This window comes from Lactuca virosa, chromosome 6 (genome assembly GCF_052849685.1).
Source record: "Lactuca virosa cultivar CGN04683 chromosome 6, Lactuca_virosa_CGN04683_v6, whole genome shotgun sequence".
Lineage (NCBI taxonomy): Eukaryota > Viridiplantae > Streptophyta > Magnoliopsida > Asterales > Asteraceae > Lactuca > Lactuca virosa.
This window is the reverse complement of record NC_136431.1, coordinates 113,345,847-113,360,463: the sequence shown is the minus strand read 5'-3', so window position 1 is coordinate 113,360,463 and position 14,617 is coordinate 113,345,847. Positions and strand designations below refer to the sequence as shown.

The window sequence follows — 14,617 nt, the reverse complement described above, 5'->3', positions numbered from 1 at the left end:
GTATTCAGTTTAGCCACGACATTTTCTTTCTCCTCTTTCTGTCTTCATTACTCCATAACAAGAAGAAGGAGGCTGCCAATTTATTTATTTTATATTCTACATTTGGTATCAGAGCTCCTAGGTTCTGTTGAAGGGGTGTAAGTTTTTATAGCAAGAAGAAAGGCACAACTCTATCCTTGAAGATCTATGTTCCAAGTTAAAGATAGCCTAACCAGAAGCGAAGAAGAGAAGCGGAAAGAAATCAGTACAAGTAGGTTTTGATTTGGCTTTCTCACATCCGGTAAAAGAAAAAAGAAGAAGCAAGAGCTTGGTTTTCTTGACTGGTGGAAGAAGACTCTCGATAGGAACGGGTTGTATCGGAAAAGGTTGGGGTTGTCACAAAGTAAGAAAAAAATAACATTGGTACCAACAAAAGAAGGAGGCACAGTGTCATATCAAGTTCTGTTTTTTACAACAACAAATTATTCGGTGTGGGAGTCAAGGTGAAGTCGATCATGGATGCACACAGGATATGGGAGACGGTTTAACCGAAGACATTAGGAGAAGATCAGATCCAAAGAAGTCGAAACAAGCTCTTTCATTTTTGTTTCAAACGATACCCAAAGACATGGTATTGCAAATGGCGAGTTACACCGATCCAAAACAAGTGTGGGATGCGCTGAAGATATGGTATTTGGGAGTAGATCGGGTGAGAATGGCTCAACTTGCAACGTTAAAGAGGGAACTCGAAGGCTTGCGGATGAAACAGGGTGAAATGGTTGATCACTTCGCGACAAACTAACCCATTTAGCCTCAAAAGTAAGAAGCCTTGGATATGAGCTTGAAGAGGTGGAGTTGGTGAAAAGATTACTTGACTCGATGCCAATATCGTTTCTCCAAATCTTGGCATAATTGAACAATGTTTTGAGCTAGATTTTATGTTGTTTGACGAGCCCGTTGGAAGGTTGAAGGGTTACGAGGAAAACGCACATGGTTGTAAACATTGTGGCTATGGAAGTTCAAATCGGGATGACTTTGGACGTAGCTGGGGAAGAGGTCAATGGGTCTGGGAAGAGTCAAGACGGATTTGAACGTGTCCGGGATAAAAGTCATGTTAAGTGTTACAAATGTGGTGAATATGGTCACTATAGCAATGAGTGTCCTAAGTGGGAGAAGCAAGAAGCAAATCTAATCGAAGGGGAGCCCACACTATTGTAAACGAGTGGTATGAATAAACCGATTAAAAGGATGATTGTTGGGTTAATCGGTTTAATTATCGCATACTCACATGCATGGTTGAAACTTTGGTTTAATAATTATTGATGATTTTATATTTTATGTCTTTTAGTAAATAGTTTTTATTTGAGTTGGTATTTTGTCTTTACTTCTCTCTATTATCCACATATTGTATTTAGTTTAGCCACAACAGTTTCTTTCTCCTCTTTCTGTCTTCATTGCTGCGTAACAAGTTAAGAAGGAGGCTGCCAATTTATTTCTTTTAAATTCTATATTTAATTCAAAAATATCATCTTAAATTTCTATTCGTTTAAGAGCCCTCAATTAGCATATTAAAATTTAAGATGCAAAACATCATGTATACCTGGAGCACATTTAACCAATACGTTAAGCAGACTTTGTTATCCTTGGTTCCAAGAAAATTCAGTGCACTCCATGTTGTTCGGTTTCGAGGCATTAGACTTTTGTCATTGTGTAGAAAAACGTCACTGCCAATTAAAAAGAAAGAGCTATTATCCATTTAAAATCATTATCATGTTTATTGAGAAGAAATTATTGTTCATTTGGGATGACCAAAGAATCTTGATCGTATCCGCTACTTAGACATCCATTAGTTTGGTTGATTCAGTTCATTTGGGAGCCCTCACGATTTCTTTTGTTTGAAGAATTTGTATTCGTGTTGTCTTTCAAGAGAAAAAACAGGTCACAAAGACACACTTTTATGAAGTAAAAGAAGGTAAGATGTTTTTAATTTTTTTGGGAATCAAACTCGTTCTAGCCATGAGCTAGTTTCTGATGATATTAACGTTCACACAAAAGGTTGTCAATCCATACATTAAGTAGGCCAAGACCACTCCAACGTAAAGGAACATAATACCTGTATACATAATTAAAAGCCCCAAATATTCTTCTTTCTGCATTTGTAGCTTCTTCCCCCAACAATCTCAGAGTTTCATGGGTATCTGCGTCTATTATGCATCCATAAAACCTTTCTTCAGAGCCATCCTCACATAGAAGTAAACAACCTGCTCATAGATAATGTTTCGTACCCATTAGCTAATTTACTTACTTCATTAGTGTAACCTTACTTATTACGCAAAAATTAAAATAAAAAGTGACAGTCGACAAAAGGTCATGCCATTTTGGGCATTTTGTGAAAACTAAACTTTGGAAACAAAATGTGAAATCGGATATTGAGTTGAGACCTGAGTTGGTAACATTGAATCATTTCCAAATTCGTGAGAACCGTTGATTGATAACATGGGTAACATTCAATTTGAATCGACACATGTAATTGCTCTTAAACCATGTAAAGTTGGATACTACATACATGGCAACCAATCTTTTATTAAAAAGTTATTTCTGGTTCATGCATATATACAACCTAATTACCTAAGGCTAACGAGTATGGGACTTCATGCTAAGGTGGAGAGTTGCTGAGTTGGTCATGGTTGGGGTGCTCAAAAATATATGTAAATTCAATCCAAAAATACAAACTAAAATGATTCAAAAATTCGGATATCCGATTTTTCGTATTCGGATTCGGATATTGATTTTAAAGAATTTTGGATATTTTGGATATCTGAAATTAAATCCAAATATATATCTTATATTTTTTATTTTGTATATTTTCTAATTGTGTTGTCTTGTTATGATTTACCTAGCACTCAGGGACTTGGGGTTTTAATTTATGTAGCTTCACGATTCCTTTCTTATTTTCCCTTTATAGTAATTCAATTTTACAGTTTCTTAAATCCAATGTGCTAAAAACATTAAACCTTTTCTCAAAGGTTATCCTTTTAACATACATTAATTCTTAAAAAATGAAAAACAAAGATTCTATATTTCATGTATTTAACTCCCATGTTTCATTGTTTCCAGTTTTTTTCAAGACTAAGACTTAAATGTTTAACAACAGCGGGAATGAGTTTGTAGACACAGTTTCAAACCGAGTCATTTATATTTCTTATGTGAAGCCAACATCAATTAATTTACATGGGTGGTGTATGAATCCAATTTTTAAAACGAATTTTGAAGTTTTTTCAATCCATGTACAAGGACGGTGAATGTATATGGATACATGACCATTTAACATCAATTAGTGTACATGGGTGGTGAATGTAAAAGGGTAGCAGCGAAAAAATACATGTCGAATTTAGAAATCTGCTCTAATAAATGAAGATTTTTTATCACATATCACACTCTTATTCAATTTCCCAAATATCATTATTTGGTTATTTTGAATTAATTTTTTTTCTACATGTCATTTTATGGGTTTTTCCTGCTTTATTAAATTCCATATAATATTTCAATGTAATAATTACAATAAATCTAGTAATAAACGAATATCAATTTTATTAATACCAAAGGGTCTTTGGCCTAGTGGTAATGAGTGACTCTCTCAAATGAGAGCTCATGGCTTCAAGTTTCACTAGGAGACATATGTAGTGTTTAGGATTAGATTAGGAGTATGATAATTTGTTGTTTAAAAAAAATCAATTTCATTAATGGACTTAATTTCTAATTTTAAAATTTCCAAATTAAAGTTTATTAGTTTCTTTTGTTTATTTATTTAAATTATTGTTTAAATTTACAAGATAAAATAACATTCCAATTTAATAATTCATTATTTTTCTTATTTTCTTATAATCCAAAATTCTCAAATATTTAGATCTTTATATATAATTTTTTTTAAATTAACAAATGTAATACATAGGTCTTACAGTTAATTCTTATAATTTTTAAAAATGGATGATGTGGAGGGCCAAAACCAGTTAACCACCATGCAACATTACATATTGAAAAACAATTAGAGTTGAGTATTTATAGTTTTAATTATTTAATTTTTGATTTCATAAATTAATTAAATATATTTAACTTTAATTAACCCTATAGTAAAATTTGTATTTATTTAATAGATATTATTTGTAATAAATATTAATGAATTTGAAATGATGGAGAGTGGTTATGACACACATTTATCAAGTGACTGCAAGTTTATTATAGATTATTTTGAATAAAACCCATATATATATATATATATATATATATATATATATATATATATATATATATATATATAATTAGGATCGGGTTGACAATTAATTGTCGTAAAACTGAAAAAAAAAAATAAAAGGTGAAGATTTGATTTTAGGGTTTAGGTCATTTTTGATCACTTAACTTTTGGTTTTATACTCATTTGGTCACTTAACTCTTTTTAAGTTTTAAAAGGTCATCAAACTTTTGGATTGGTGCTCATTTAGTCACTTAACTTTTGTTTTGATCACATTTAGTCACCAAACTTTTAAAATTGTGCTCATTTAGTCACTAAACTTTTAAATTTTCTTAAAAGTTTAGTGACTAAATGAACACAATTTTAAAAGTTAGGTGACTAAATGAGCACAAATCTAAAAGTTAGGTGACTAAATGTGACCAAACCAAAAGTTAAGTGACTAATTGAGCACAAAGTCAAAAGTTTGATGACCTTTTAAAACTTAAAAATAGTTAAGTGACCAAATGAGCACAAAACCAAAAGTTAATGACCAAAAATGACCTAACCCTTGATTTTATTTATCGTCATATCTCGTGAAATTATATGGCGTTTTAGTAATTATATAAGAGATTGGTAATTTCCGGTGAAGGCTAAAATGTTTGAGGGTTAAAATGAAAAATGAAAAAAAAATTAGAATATCAGAAAATCCAGCTATCCACATGCGTTCACTCTCCTTCTCCCACTCTCAACCCCACATGGCAGCATTCTATTGGGTATTGGGTTTTTTTTCCATATATTTCGTTTTTTTTTGCCATATATTTGTTTGAATAAAAAATTCTGAAAAATAAAGTTCTTCAAATTTAATTCTATAAAAAAATGAGCATAATCATGAAAATTTCAAAAAAAAAATATTTTTTAATTTTTATTTTTTATATAAAAGCAGAAAAAAAAAAGTTCTCCACAAATTATAAAAAGTTTAGGGATACTTCCACTCATTATAGTAGTGACATTCTAAACAGATTTTCTTTAAAAGTAAGTTTTTGAGGTGTTTAATTTTTTTAATTTTAATAAATATTGTTTTTATAATATACAACTGAATTTTTTTTATCCAAATTTACAAATGATAGAGTTCTTCGTAATACTATTTTAGTGAGTTTGTAAAATATAATTTTTAAAAAATATATATTGTTGCAGATACAAACGATTTGCTTAAAAGATTTTAAATTTTTATAATAAAAAAAAAAAATAAGACCTGAAGGTTTTAGTTCTCCAAATTAAAAATCCTTTTAAACGTTTATCATATATCATATATTATAAACTTTTTGAAAACAGATTTTAAAAAATAAGGTTTTTTAGATACCAAACTTTATTTTAAAAGATTATAAGTTTTTTTTTAAAAAAAATATTTAATATAATATGATCCAAAATGAGATTATTCAAAATATTTATAATTCAAAAAAATGTTATGATTTAACATGTTTATGATCCTTAATTTGTTAAAATCTAAAAATATTTTGATTCAAATATTTTATGATCACTATTTATATCTTTTAAAATTTAAAATATATAATAATCCAAAATTTTGTTTTTTGAACAAATATTTTATTTAATTGAATATATTATTGGTCCAAAATCATATGATTCAAAAATGATATGACCGAAAATACTACGATTCAAAATAATTTAATTCAAAATATTATGGTCCAAAAATAATATGAACGGAAAATATTATGATCCTTAATATTTTTCATATTTAAAACTTTTATAATTGTTAAACATTAAAAACTCAAATCAATATTTAGTTTAAAAAATAAAAAAAAATAAAAAAAATTAAAACAAAAATAAACAAAAACACCGTTATCCTCAAGTATGTATTAAAGACATTAAAAAAACAAAATAAAAAGAATTAAAATTAATTTTTTTTAAAAAAAATAAAAAATAATAATAAAAAAACCTAAACCCAAGTATATATATGTTTAGAAATTTCTTTTAAATAAAAATAAATAAATAAACGAAAATAAATAATGAAACCCCTTAAATGACATTCCATGGACGTTCATCGCACGAATCAAATCCTTAAATCTATATTAATTAGCACGGACATGCGTTGCACGCGAACACGCCACAGTCAAGTATTGGGTTTGATGTTTGTGTCCTTGACGGAGCGAGTGATGGAGAATTGTTATCGTAGTCCTCACTATATTTTGAGTCATCGCTAGAGTCGGACCCTATATATATATATATATATATATATATATATATATATATATATATATATATATATATATATATATATATATATATATATATATATATATATATATATATATATATATATATATATTAAACTTTTTGATAATTTTTTTTTTAGTTTTATTAAAATTACAATACAGTTTTAACTATTAAGTTGTTTTACATTAAAAAAAATTATATATATGATAAATGTTTGAGAGAGCACAACACTAATCATAGACCAAGGCAATCAAGTATGAATCTTCGTTTGTATGGATCATTTTGACCCGATTCAATAAATATATGTGAGTCTAGTAGTTGAGGTTGTGGAATTCAAGAAAATAGGTCTAGGGCTCAAATCGTGACCTTTGATGTGGGCTTTGGCGAAATCAATAATAAAATGTCTTAATTTTGTAAAATCATAGGAAATAAAATGCATGACAATATGGTGGCATATATAGTAGAAAATGAAGATTCAAGTAGTCAAAGCAATTATTTACCATCATCATGTTTTGAGACGGATTTAATGGCACACCCTGTCCTTATTTGACAGCCGCTAGACGACAATTCTTCTTTGATCTGTTATTGAATGTAGCATGTAGTTAGGATATTTAAACTTTATCATAGACTATGTGCATGTGGCCAATGGCATTAGGTGTATATATAGGAAAGTTTTCCCTTAACCAATAGGTTTAGGGTTAAAATAAATTTAGATTTATGTGCAGGGTTAGAGGGTGTATAAGTTAATCGCTTAAAAAATGATGGTTATACTTTCAATAATGAAAAATTTAATATGGAAACTAATAAATCACCTTTTTGATGTAGGTCTGTGACCCACCCCTAACGGTATACCATTGAGGGCCATTGAAAATCTAACAAAAGATAGACGATAAATAAATTCCAAAAAAAAAAGATATCTATTATATTACTAACGATCAACTACATTTATATTGTAGTTAAATTTTGTCACTAAGAATAAACATAAAGAGACGTACCTGAAATAGATGGTGATTGTGGAAATATGAGAGAGCAGAAAAAGCAGATAACCTCATAACTACGTGTGCAGGGCACGACCACAAGGAAGAGCATATTGGAACCTACGTTATGCATTTATTTTATACATTCAACCACGATTCATTGAGTAATTATTTACAACGTTAAATATAGCAGAAGGATACAATTTCAAAGGTTTCTCACAAGATAAGCCTTTTGAAATAACTCTGAATAACCATGTGACTTGATGAAATCCGACAAGGTGTCGTTGTGACTGGTATCTTGGTTGTTGTGAAACTCTTCAAGGTACCTATATAGTATATATGTCGGTTATAAAATTAATTAAAAGTGAACTGCTAGCGAGTTTCTCATATTAATTCATCGACATTTGACATATATACTCTACCAAGAAAACAAAGCAAGACCACGTATATTTTGTTACGATGGAAATCTTAACTCATTCCTTAAGAATTTGCAAGCATGAGGATTGGAACTATAGACCTTGTTCTACTCTAAGGAGACAATGGTAATAATTATTACGTCCAAGCTTTTCATAACGAAGCACGTTGTTTTTATTTTTATCTTTTGTTTTTGTAAAAGCATTTACTATTCCTTAGACCGGTGGCAGTGGACGCGGTAGAGACCGCACCTCAGGTGCCACCTAGGCCGGAGCACCACCCTCCACCGTGGTTTGGGTGCGGCTAGTGCTGCACTATGACAGCAGACCGGAGCACTCCTTCGTTGATTGTGATTGGATGGCTTTCTTACCCTTTGGAACACAACCAATGAAAATTTTTATTTATTTTAAAATAATAATAATAATAATAATAATAATAAATAAATAAAACCAAGTGTGGCACCACTCATTGGATGTGGTATGAAACCACACTTTTGTTGTAAAGGATGAGGTGGCGTTGCGGTTTTATGAGGGAGTGTGGCACCACACCTTCCAACATTAGAAGAACTTTATATTACATACCGTATTAAAGGTTTGTAAAATTATAGTCATTCAATTTGTTAAATTTAGCCGATATTGTCCTATAACGATTTCTTATTTGTTAACGCCAAAGTTGTGTCATTTTTTTTTTTTCATTTTTGTCATTGTTAATCTAATACTAGGTTTCCAATTTACTATGAAATTAAATTTACAAACAAACCCTTTAAGTTTACAAATATTTTATGTTTTTAAATAAGTATGTTTTTTTCATATTATACGTCTTAATGCTTTAACACAGAAAAAATTGTATATATACAAGAAAAAAAAGTTTAACTAAAGATGGTATAAATATATTTTTAGTAGTATATATATATATATATATATATATATATATATATATATATATATATATATATATATATATATATATGACAAAACTGCAAAAAATAGTCCATGTAGTTTCTCATTTAATGTGGTTAACGTCCAAACCTTTGAAAAGTTGTAGATTTGGTCCTTTTCAATAAGTTTTATTGTGTTTTTGCTTCCTCAGTTTAGCTGATAAACTTTTTTAAATTATTATTTAACCCTCAGAGACCTTCTCTGCAACCAAACTACAAGGACCATTTATACATATCTTTTTTTTATTTTTATTGAATTATTATATATTAATAAATGTTATTTTTAATATATACTATTTATATATTAATAAATATTGTTTTATTATATTATTAATTTCTTTTAAATAAATTTTTTTAATTTCTTTGTTATAGGATATTTTAATTGGATTATTATATATGAATAAATATTATTTTTAATCTATAATATTTATATATTAATAAATATTATTATATTGGATTATTAACTTATTTTAGTCAATTTTGTTTATTGTAATAATTTTTATTGGATTATTATATATTAATATATATTATTTTTAATTTATAATATTTATATCCTAATAAATATTACATAATCAGATTATTAATTTCTTTTAGTTAGTTTTTTAACACTTTTTTTTGGATTAATTCTTTTTATTGGGATATTACATTTAATTTATTATTTTTTTATATAATAAATATCATTTTGTTGGATTATTAGCTTATTTGTTTATTTTTAATGTATACTACTAATTTTTTTTAATTTTATTAGTTCCACCACAAACTCGTCAGAATACGCAAAAGCGTTGCCTCTCATCATCTAAAATCGTTGGGATCACTACAAAACATCTTCGTCGGAGGTCGGACAGAAACTCACCAACCTTTTCCAAAAATTGATAACGGTAGTCACCTACGATAACACCACTACCATCACCCGATCAGCATCAACACTTTTAATGTTTATAAGAGTTTGTTGCGCATTGTGTGAGATATGGAGGATTCCAGCGGATTGTGAAGAGGTTGTCCTAGGTGGCTACCGAGGATGTTGGGTGGAAAAAGTTAGTAGGGTTTACGTTGGACCTCCGATAAAGGTTTTGGCAGTGATCTCGACGGTTTTCATTGATGATCAGGCGACGCTTTTACATATTTCGACAACTTTCTGGTGGAACTAATAAAATTAAAAAGAATTAATATTATACAATAAAAATAAACTAATAATATAATAAATAATATTTATTATCTAAAAAATAATAAATTAAAAGTAATATTCCAATAAAAATAACATTTATTAATATACAATAATTCAATAAAAATAAAAAGAAGATATATGTAGAAATGGTCCTTATAGTTTGGTTGCAGAAATGGTCCCTAAGGGTAAAATAGTCATTTTAAAAAAGTTAACAGCCAAGCTGTTAAAGTTAACGGAAGAGGGACCAAAACCACAACAAAACTTGTTGAAAATGACCAAATCTACAACTTTTCAAAGGTTTGAACCTTAACCACATAAAATGAGAAACCACATTGACCATTTTTACAGTTTTTTCTATATATTTACACCTCTAAAGAAGTATAATATTTATTTATACTTCAAAAAACTAAAATTATAATTCTGAAGAATGTAAACATATGTATGTATGCTTCTAAATATACATTTTTATGTATTTATACATCTTATAAGTATAAATACAAATTTTTATTTTTATTTGTAGAAGTATAAATATGTATTTTTATATTTCTAAAAGTATAGATACATTAACAAGGTGTTTTTAGATTTTTAAAATGTATTATAAATATATATTATACTTCTTTAGAATTATAAATATGTATTTTTACGTTATTAGAAGTGTGGAAGTATAAATATGCATTTTCACATGTTTAGAAGTATAACTACATTTATTCACATAAACATGTTTTTTTATTGATATGCTTCTAGATATGTAAAAATACATACCTATACATCTAAAAATATATTAATATTTCTAGAAAATGTCATACGTTTGATTGATATACTTCTAGCTATGTAAATATAAGGATCTTTTTGCAAATTTGATTTCATGGTAACTTAGAAATTTGCTATTACAAGTAATAAGAGAAAAATGGAATTTGTTTTTGTTGGGTATTAATGTACAAGAAATCATCATTGGGACAAAGCTGCATTTTTTTGATATACTTAACGACTTTCATGTAAAAAGCTCAATATTAATCATACATACCTCAAAACATCATTTTTAAACTTGGTCATTTCCCATAACATCTTGATGAAGTAAGGATTTATCATGTTCCCTTTTTGTGAAAACAGAGTTGATAAACCGTTTCGATTGCCCCATTCATAGCCATTGCCTTCAGCTAAGCTCACCGAGAACGAATTATCAGAATTCTCCATATGAACTCCAAGTTTCGTAAAGAACTCCATCATGTTTGGATATGTGACCTGTATATCGATGAATCATTGGTATATATTATTAGTAAGGTTTTTCACCATTTTAGTTATAATTTTAGATATAACTGAATTATCTAATCCGACAATTTGTACTAAAGTATATGGATGAAATATTTGGATATTTTGATTAGTTTCAACCAAATTAGAGTTTATATTTTGGATTTTGGATTAGTGTAAACCGAATGAACTAAAAAAACTAATAACAGTTATAATTTTATTTCATATTTAAAATATATATCTTTAATTGTTTTTTATTTATTAGAGTTGTTTCTTAGTTATAATGGAACATTTGGCTTAAGTAAAAAGGCTATATATACTATGAGAGTTGTAGTTTTCCAACAATTGTGGATTTATACTAGACAAATTAAGCACGTTAATATTAAAGTTATATATTTATTATAACATAGTTTTGATTCTTGAAAAATGAATTGCAAAACCTGACTCAATCCAAATTTAATTTGTTTGGTTCGAATAAGATTTTAGTTTAGTTTGGATTATTCAAATCAATATTTTGAAAAGCAAAATTACTTTTGTTTCACTATATGAGATAGGGTTGAACCGTTCAATTCAAACAAATACTCTCAACAATATAGTTTCAGATTAACACCTCTTTGAAGATCAATTATGTAAAAGTTAAAAGATGATAACCATTTGGAGGAGAATGATCATTTGAAAAGTAGTAAAAGTAAAAACACCCGTCTAGATATAAAGCATCTTCAATGGTTAAGTTGTGTTATGACTTAAAAATTTTGCCAAACTTATTATTCCATTAACTTTAATCTCAAATTAAATGATATCTTTAATGGTTAATCTCTTTCAATATATTATTTTCTTAGAACATGTAAACTAATATCTCACCATCTATCTAAAATGTTCTATAAAACATTTTCATTTAATTAGTTACTTTTAAAAATATATTATATCTAAAATGTCACAAACCAACAAAATATAAATACAATCTTGGTTTTTTATTTTAAATACATAAAATACAAAAAATAAACGTCGTAGTTATAAAGTTAAAAAAAATGAAAATATCATATGAATATATGATTTATATAAAAGTTATATTTCATAAATGAATCGTAATTAAATATTTAATTTAAATAATTAGTTCGCAAAGAAATAGCATATATTTAAACTAAAATATATTTATGGGTTTAAAATAAAATATGATTAAAATAATCGGGTTAGATATACTAAACATAAAATATATTGACCATTTAATATATTTATATGACCAATAAAACTAAGAAACTAAACTATGTGTTTCAGTGGTAAGTAAAAAAAACAAATAGTAAAAAAAAATTACTTTGTAGATGCTATTAATATCCGATATTCATACCCCACCCTTTTCATACTTTGTAATGTTTACCAAGTTATATTTAAACAAAATGGATTTCCTCGTCCCACTATAAAGAAGCTAAAGTTGACCTGTATTTTCAAATAAGCAATTGTTTGTTGTGTCTTAACACATAAAATTGCTTGCCTGTATATGGATCGGTTTGGGAATACAACAATCAATTCAAAAATTGATCCGTGAGTCTACGAATCAACAATATGTGTCCAAGATGAATCAATAGAAAACAAGAACAAGTTTCTTATTTTGTGTAGGTTATGTAACCCCAAAGATCAGCCAGACGCACCGTTTTGAAAACTGTACAGGACCGGCCCGGTTAAAAAACGGTTTTTATTAAAAAAAACTAATTCAAAAAGTCAAGCTCAGCACATTCTTAAATAAAACAAGACTTGGCTTGGCTCACCTTGCAAAGTAGCAAGCTCTACGGCTTTAGTTATAACTTACACGCCTCTCTTTTTATAAAGAATTTATAAAAGCAATCATTATAACTTTCTTAATAATAGTTGCAGCAGTTTCTTATTTTCTTTTATTTATTCGACGTAAACCACTTTCGATTTTCACTGATATATTATATAAATTGCAAACCATCTAAAGATAATATAATTTCTCTACGTAAATCCTAAATATATAACTTATGTTCATGAAAAATATTATATTTAAATCATTATATATATATATATATATATATATATATATATATATATATATATAAAATCCGGTTCTTCGGGTTTTTCGGACCGATTGAATCAGTTGAACCATCGACCCGATAAAAAAACCGGTTCGATGTTCGGTCCGATTTTCAAAATATTAGCCATAAATATGGTGTTTAGAGGCTCTATTATAACGGTTAATAACATGAAACCAATAATGACAACTCTTTAACTATGTCAAAACACTTATAAACCTAACATAATATTAATTCTAGTTGTCATTTTATATATATATATATATATATATATATATATATATATATATATATATATATATAGAGAGAGAGAGAGAGAGAGAGAGAGAGAGAGAGAGAGAGAGAGAGAGAGAGAGAGAGAGAGAGAGAGAGAGAGAGAGAGAGAGAGAGAGAGAGAGAGAGAGAGAGAGAGAGAGAGAGAGAGAGAGAGAGAGAGAGAGAGAGAGAGAGAGAGAGAGAGAGAGAGAGAGAGAGAGAGAGAGAGAGAGAGAGAGAGAGAGAGAGAGAGAGAGAGAGAGAGGTTCACCATTACTAAATTATGAGCACATACCATTAGGCCGAACATTGGATACGGTGGCGTAACCATAAATAACACCAAAGCATTACAATTATTAAACTATGAATTCAATGAATTCACAGTCATTAAATTGTGAATTCATATTATGAAGCTGTTAATTAACAGTTATTAAACTGTGGATATATAGATGTCATTTACTTGATGTTGGGTCATTACTTGATGTTATTTACGGTAATGTTGCCACAAAAGCTATTAATTAATAGTTTAATAACTAGTATTAATTAAGAGAATTGAAATTTGTAAATCGGTGCATAGTTTAAGAGAAGGAACAAAAGCTACCTGGTTGAAGGGCATGAAACCAATGTCTAATTCAACACCGTTCACAGAGATGGTTTTTGAGGCACTGTCAAGGCAATTGTCCATCTCATATAATACCACCTCCAATCCAGCTTTAGCCAAAACGTGCGCTGATACTAACCCACTAATTCCCACTGCAACAACTGCCACCCTCATCTTCAAACTATATTCCGGTACTTGAAAAAGCTTTATTTAAAGAAAGATAAAAAGTGGAGTTGAAAATATTTTCTATCACACGCACCCTGAACCTTCGGTTATTTATAGGCACGGTCCAGACGCATGATTTACATGGAGTCTAAGTAATGGGGTTGGCTATATAAAATGCATATTAAGATTACACATTAAAGATCCAATCAATAAGTGACACATGGAAATTAAGTTTCCGTTTAATTAAATATTCTAGAATAAATATTATTGAATAAAGAGGGCTTAAATGTAATTATAGTGGATTAGAAATAAATTAGTTAAAATATAAACCAAACATCCGTTTTCTTTCCTTAACCGTTTTTCTTCATAAA

At 28.3% G+C, this 14,617-nt stretch overlaps 1 protein-coding gene across 1 annotated transcript in view; it reads right to left on the bottom strand.

Moving 5' to 3' along the window:
* LOC145121111 (uncharacterized) overlaps nucleotides 1-14,358 on the bottom strand; it is a 32,406-nt gene extending 18,048 nt beyond the window's left edge. The window contains exons 1-8 of the mRNA XM_079056894.1: nucleotides 14,082-14,358; nucleotides 10,957-11,174; nucleotides 7,637-7,742; nucleotides 7,435-7,536; nucleotides 7,252-7,311; nucleotides 6,940-7,018; nucleotides 2,093-2,240; nucleotides 1,580-1,703 (exon numbers count right to left, since the gene is read on the bottom strand). Coding sequence (XP_078913020.1) covers nucleotides 1,580-1,703; nucleotides 2,093-2,240; nucleotides 6,940-7,018; nucleotides 7,252-7,311; nucleotides 7,435-7,536; nucleotides 7,637-7,742; nucleotides 10,957-11,174; nucleotides 14,082-14,255 — 1,011 coding nt within the window. The 5' untranslated portion in view covers nucleotides 14,256-14,358. The remainder of the gene's footprint in view (nucleotides 1-1,579; nucleotides 1,704-2,092; nucleotides 2,241-6,939; nucleotides 7,019-7,251; nucleotides 7,312-7,434; nucleotides 7,537-7,636; nucleotides 7,743-10,956; nucleotides 11,175-14,081) is intronic.
* Between the last annotated feature and the right edge of the window lie 259 nt (nucleotides 14,359-14,617).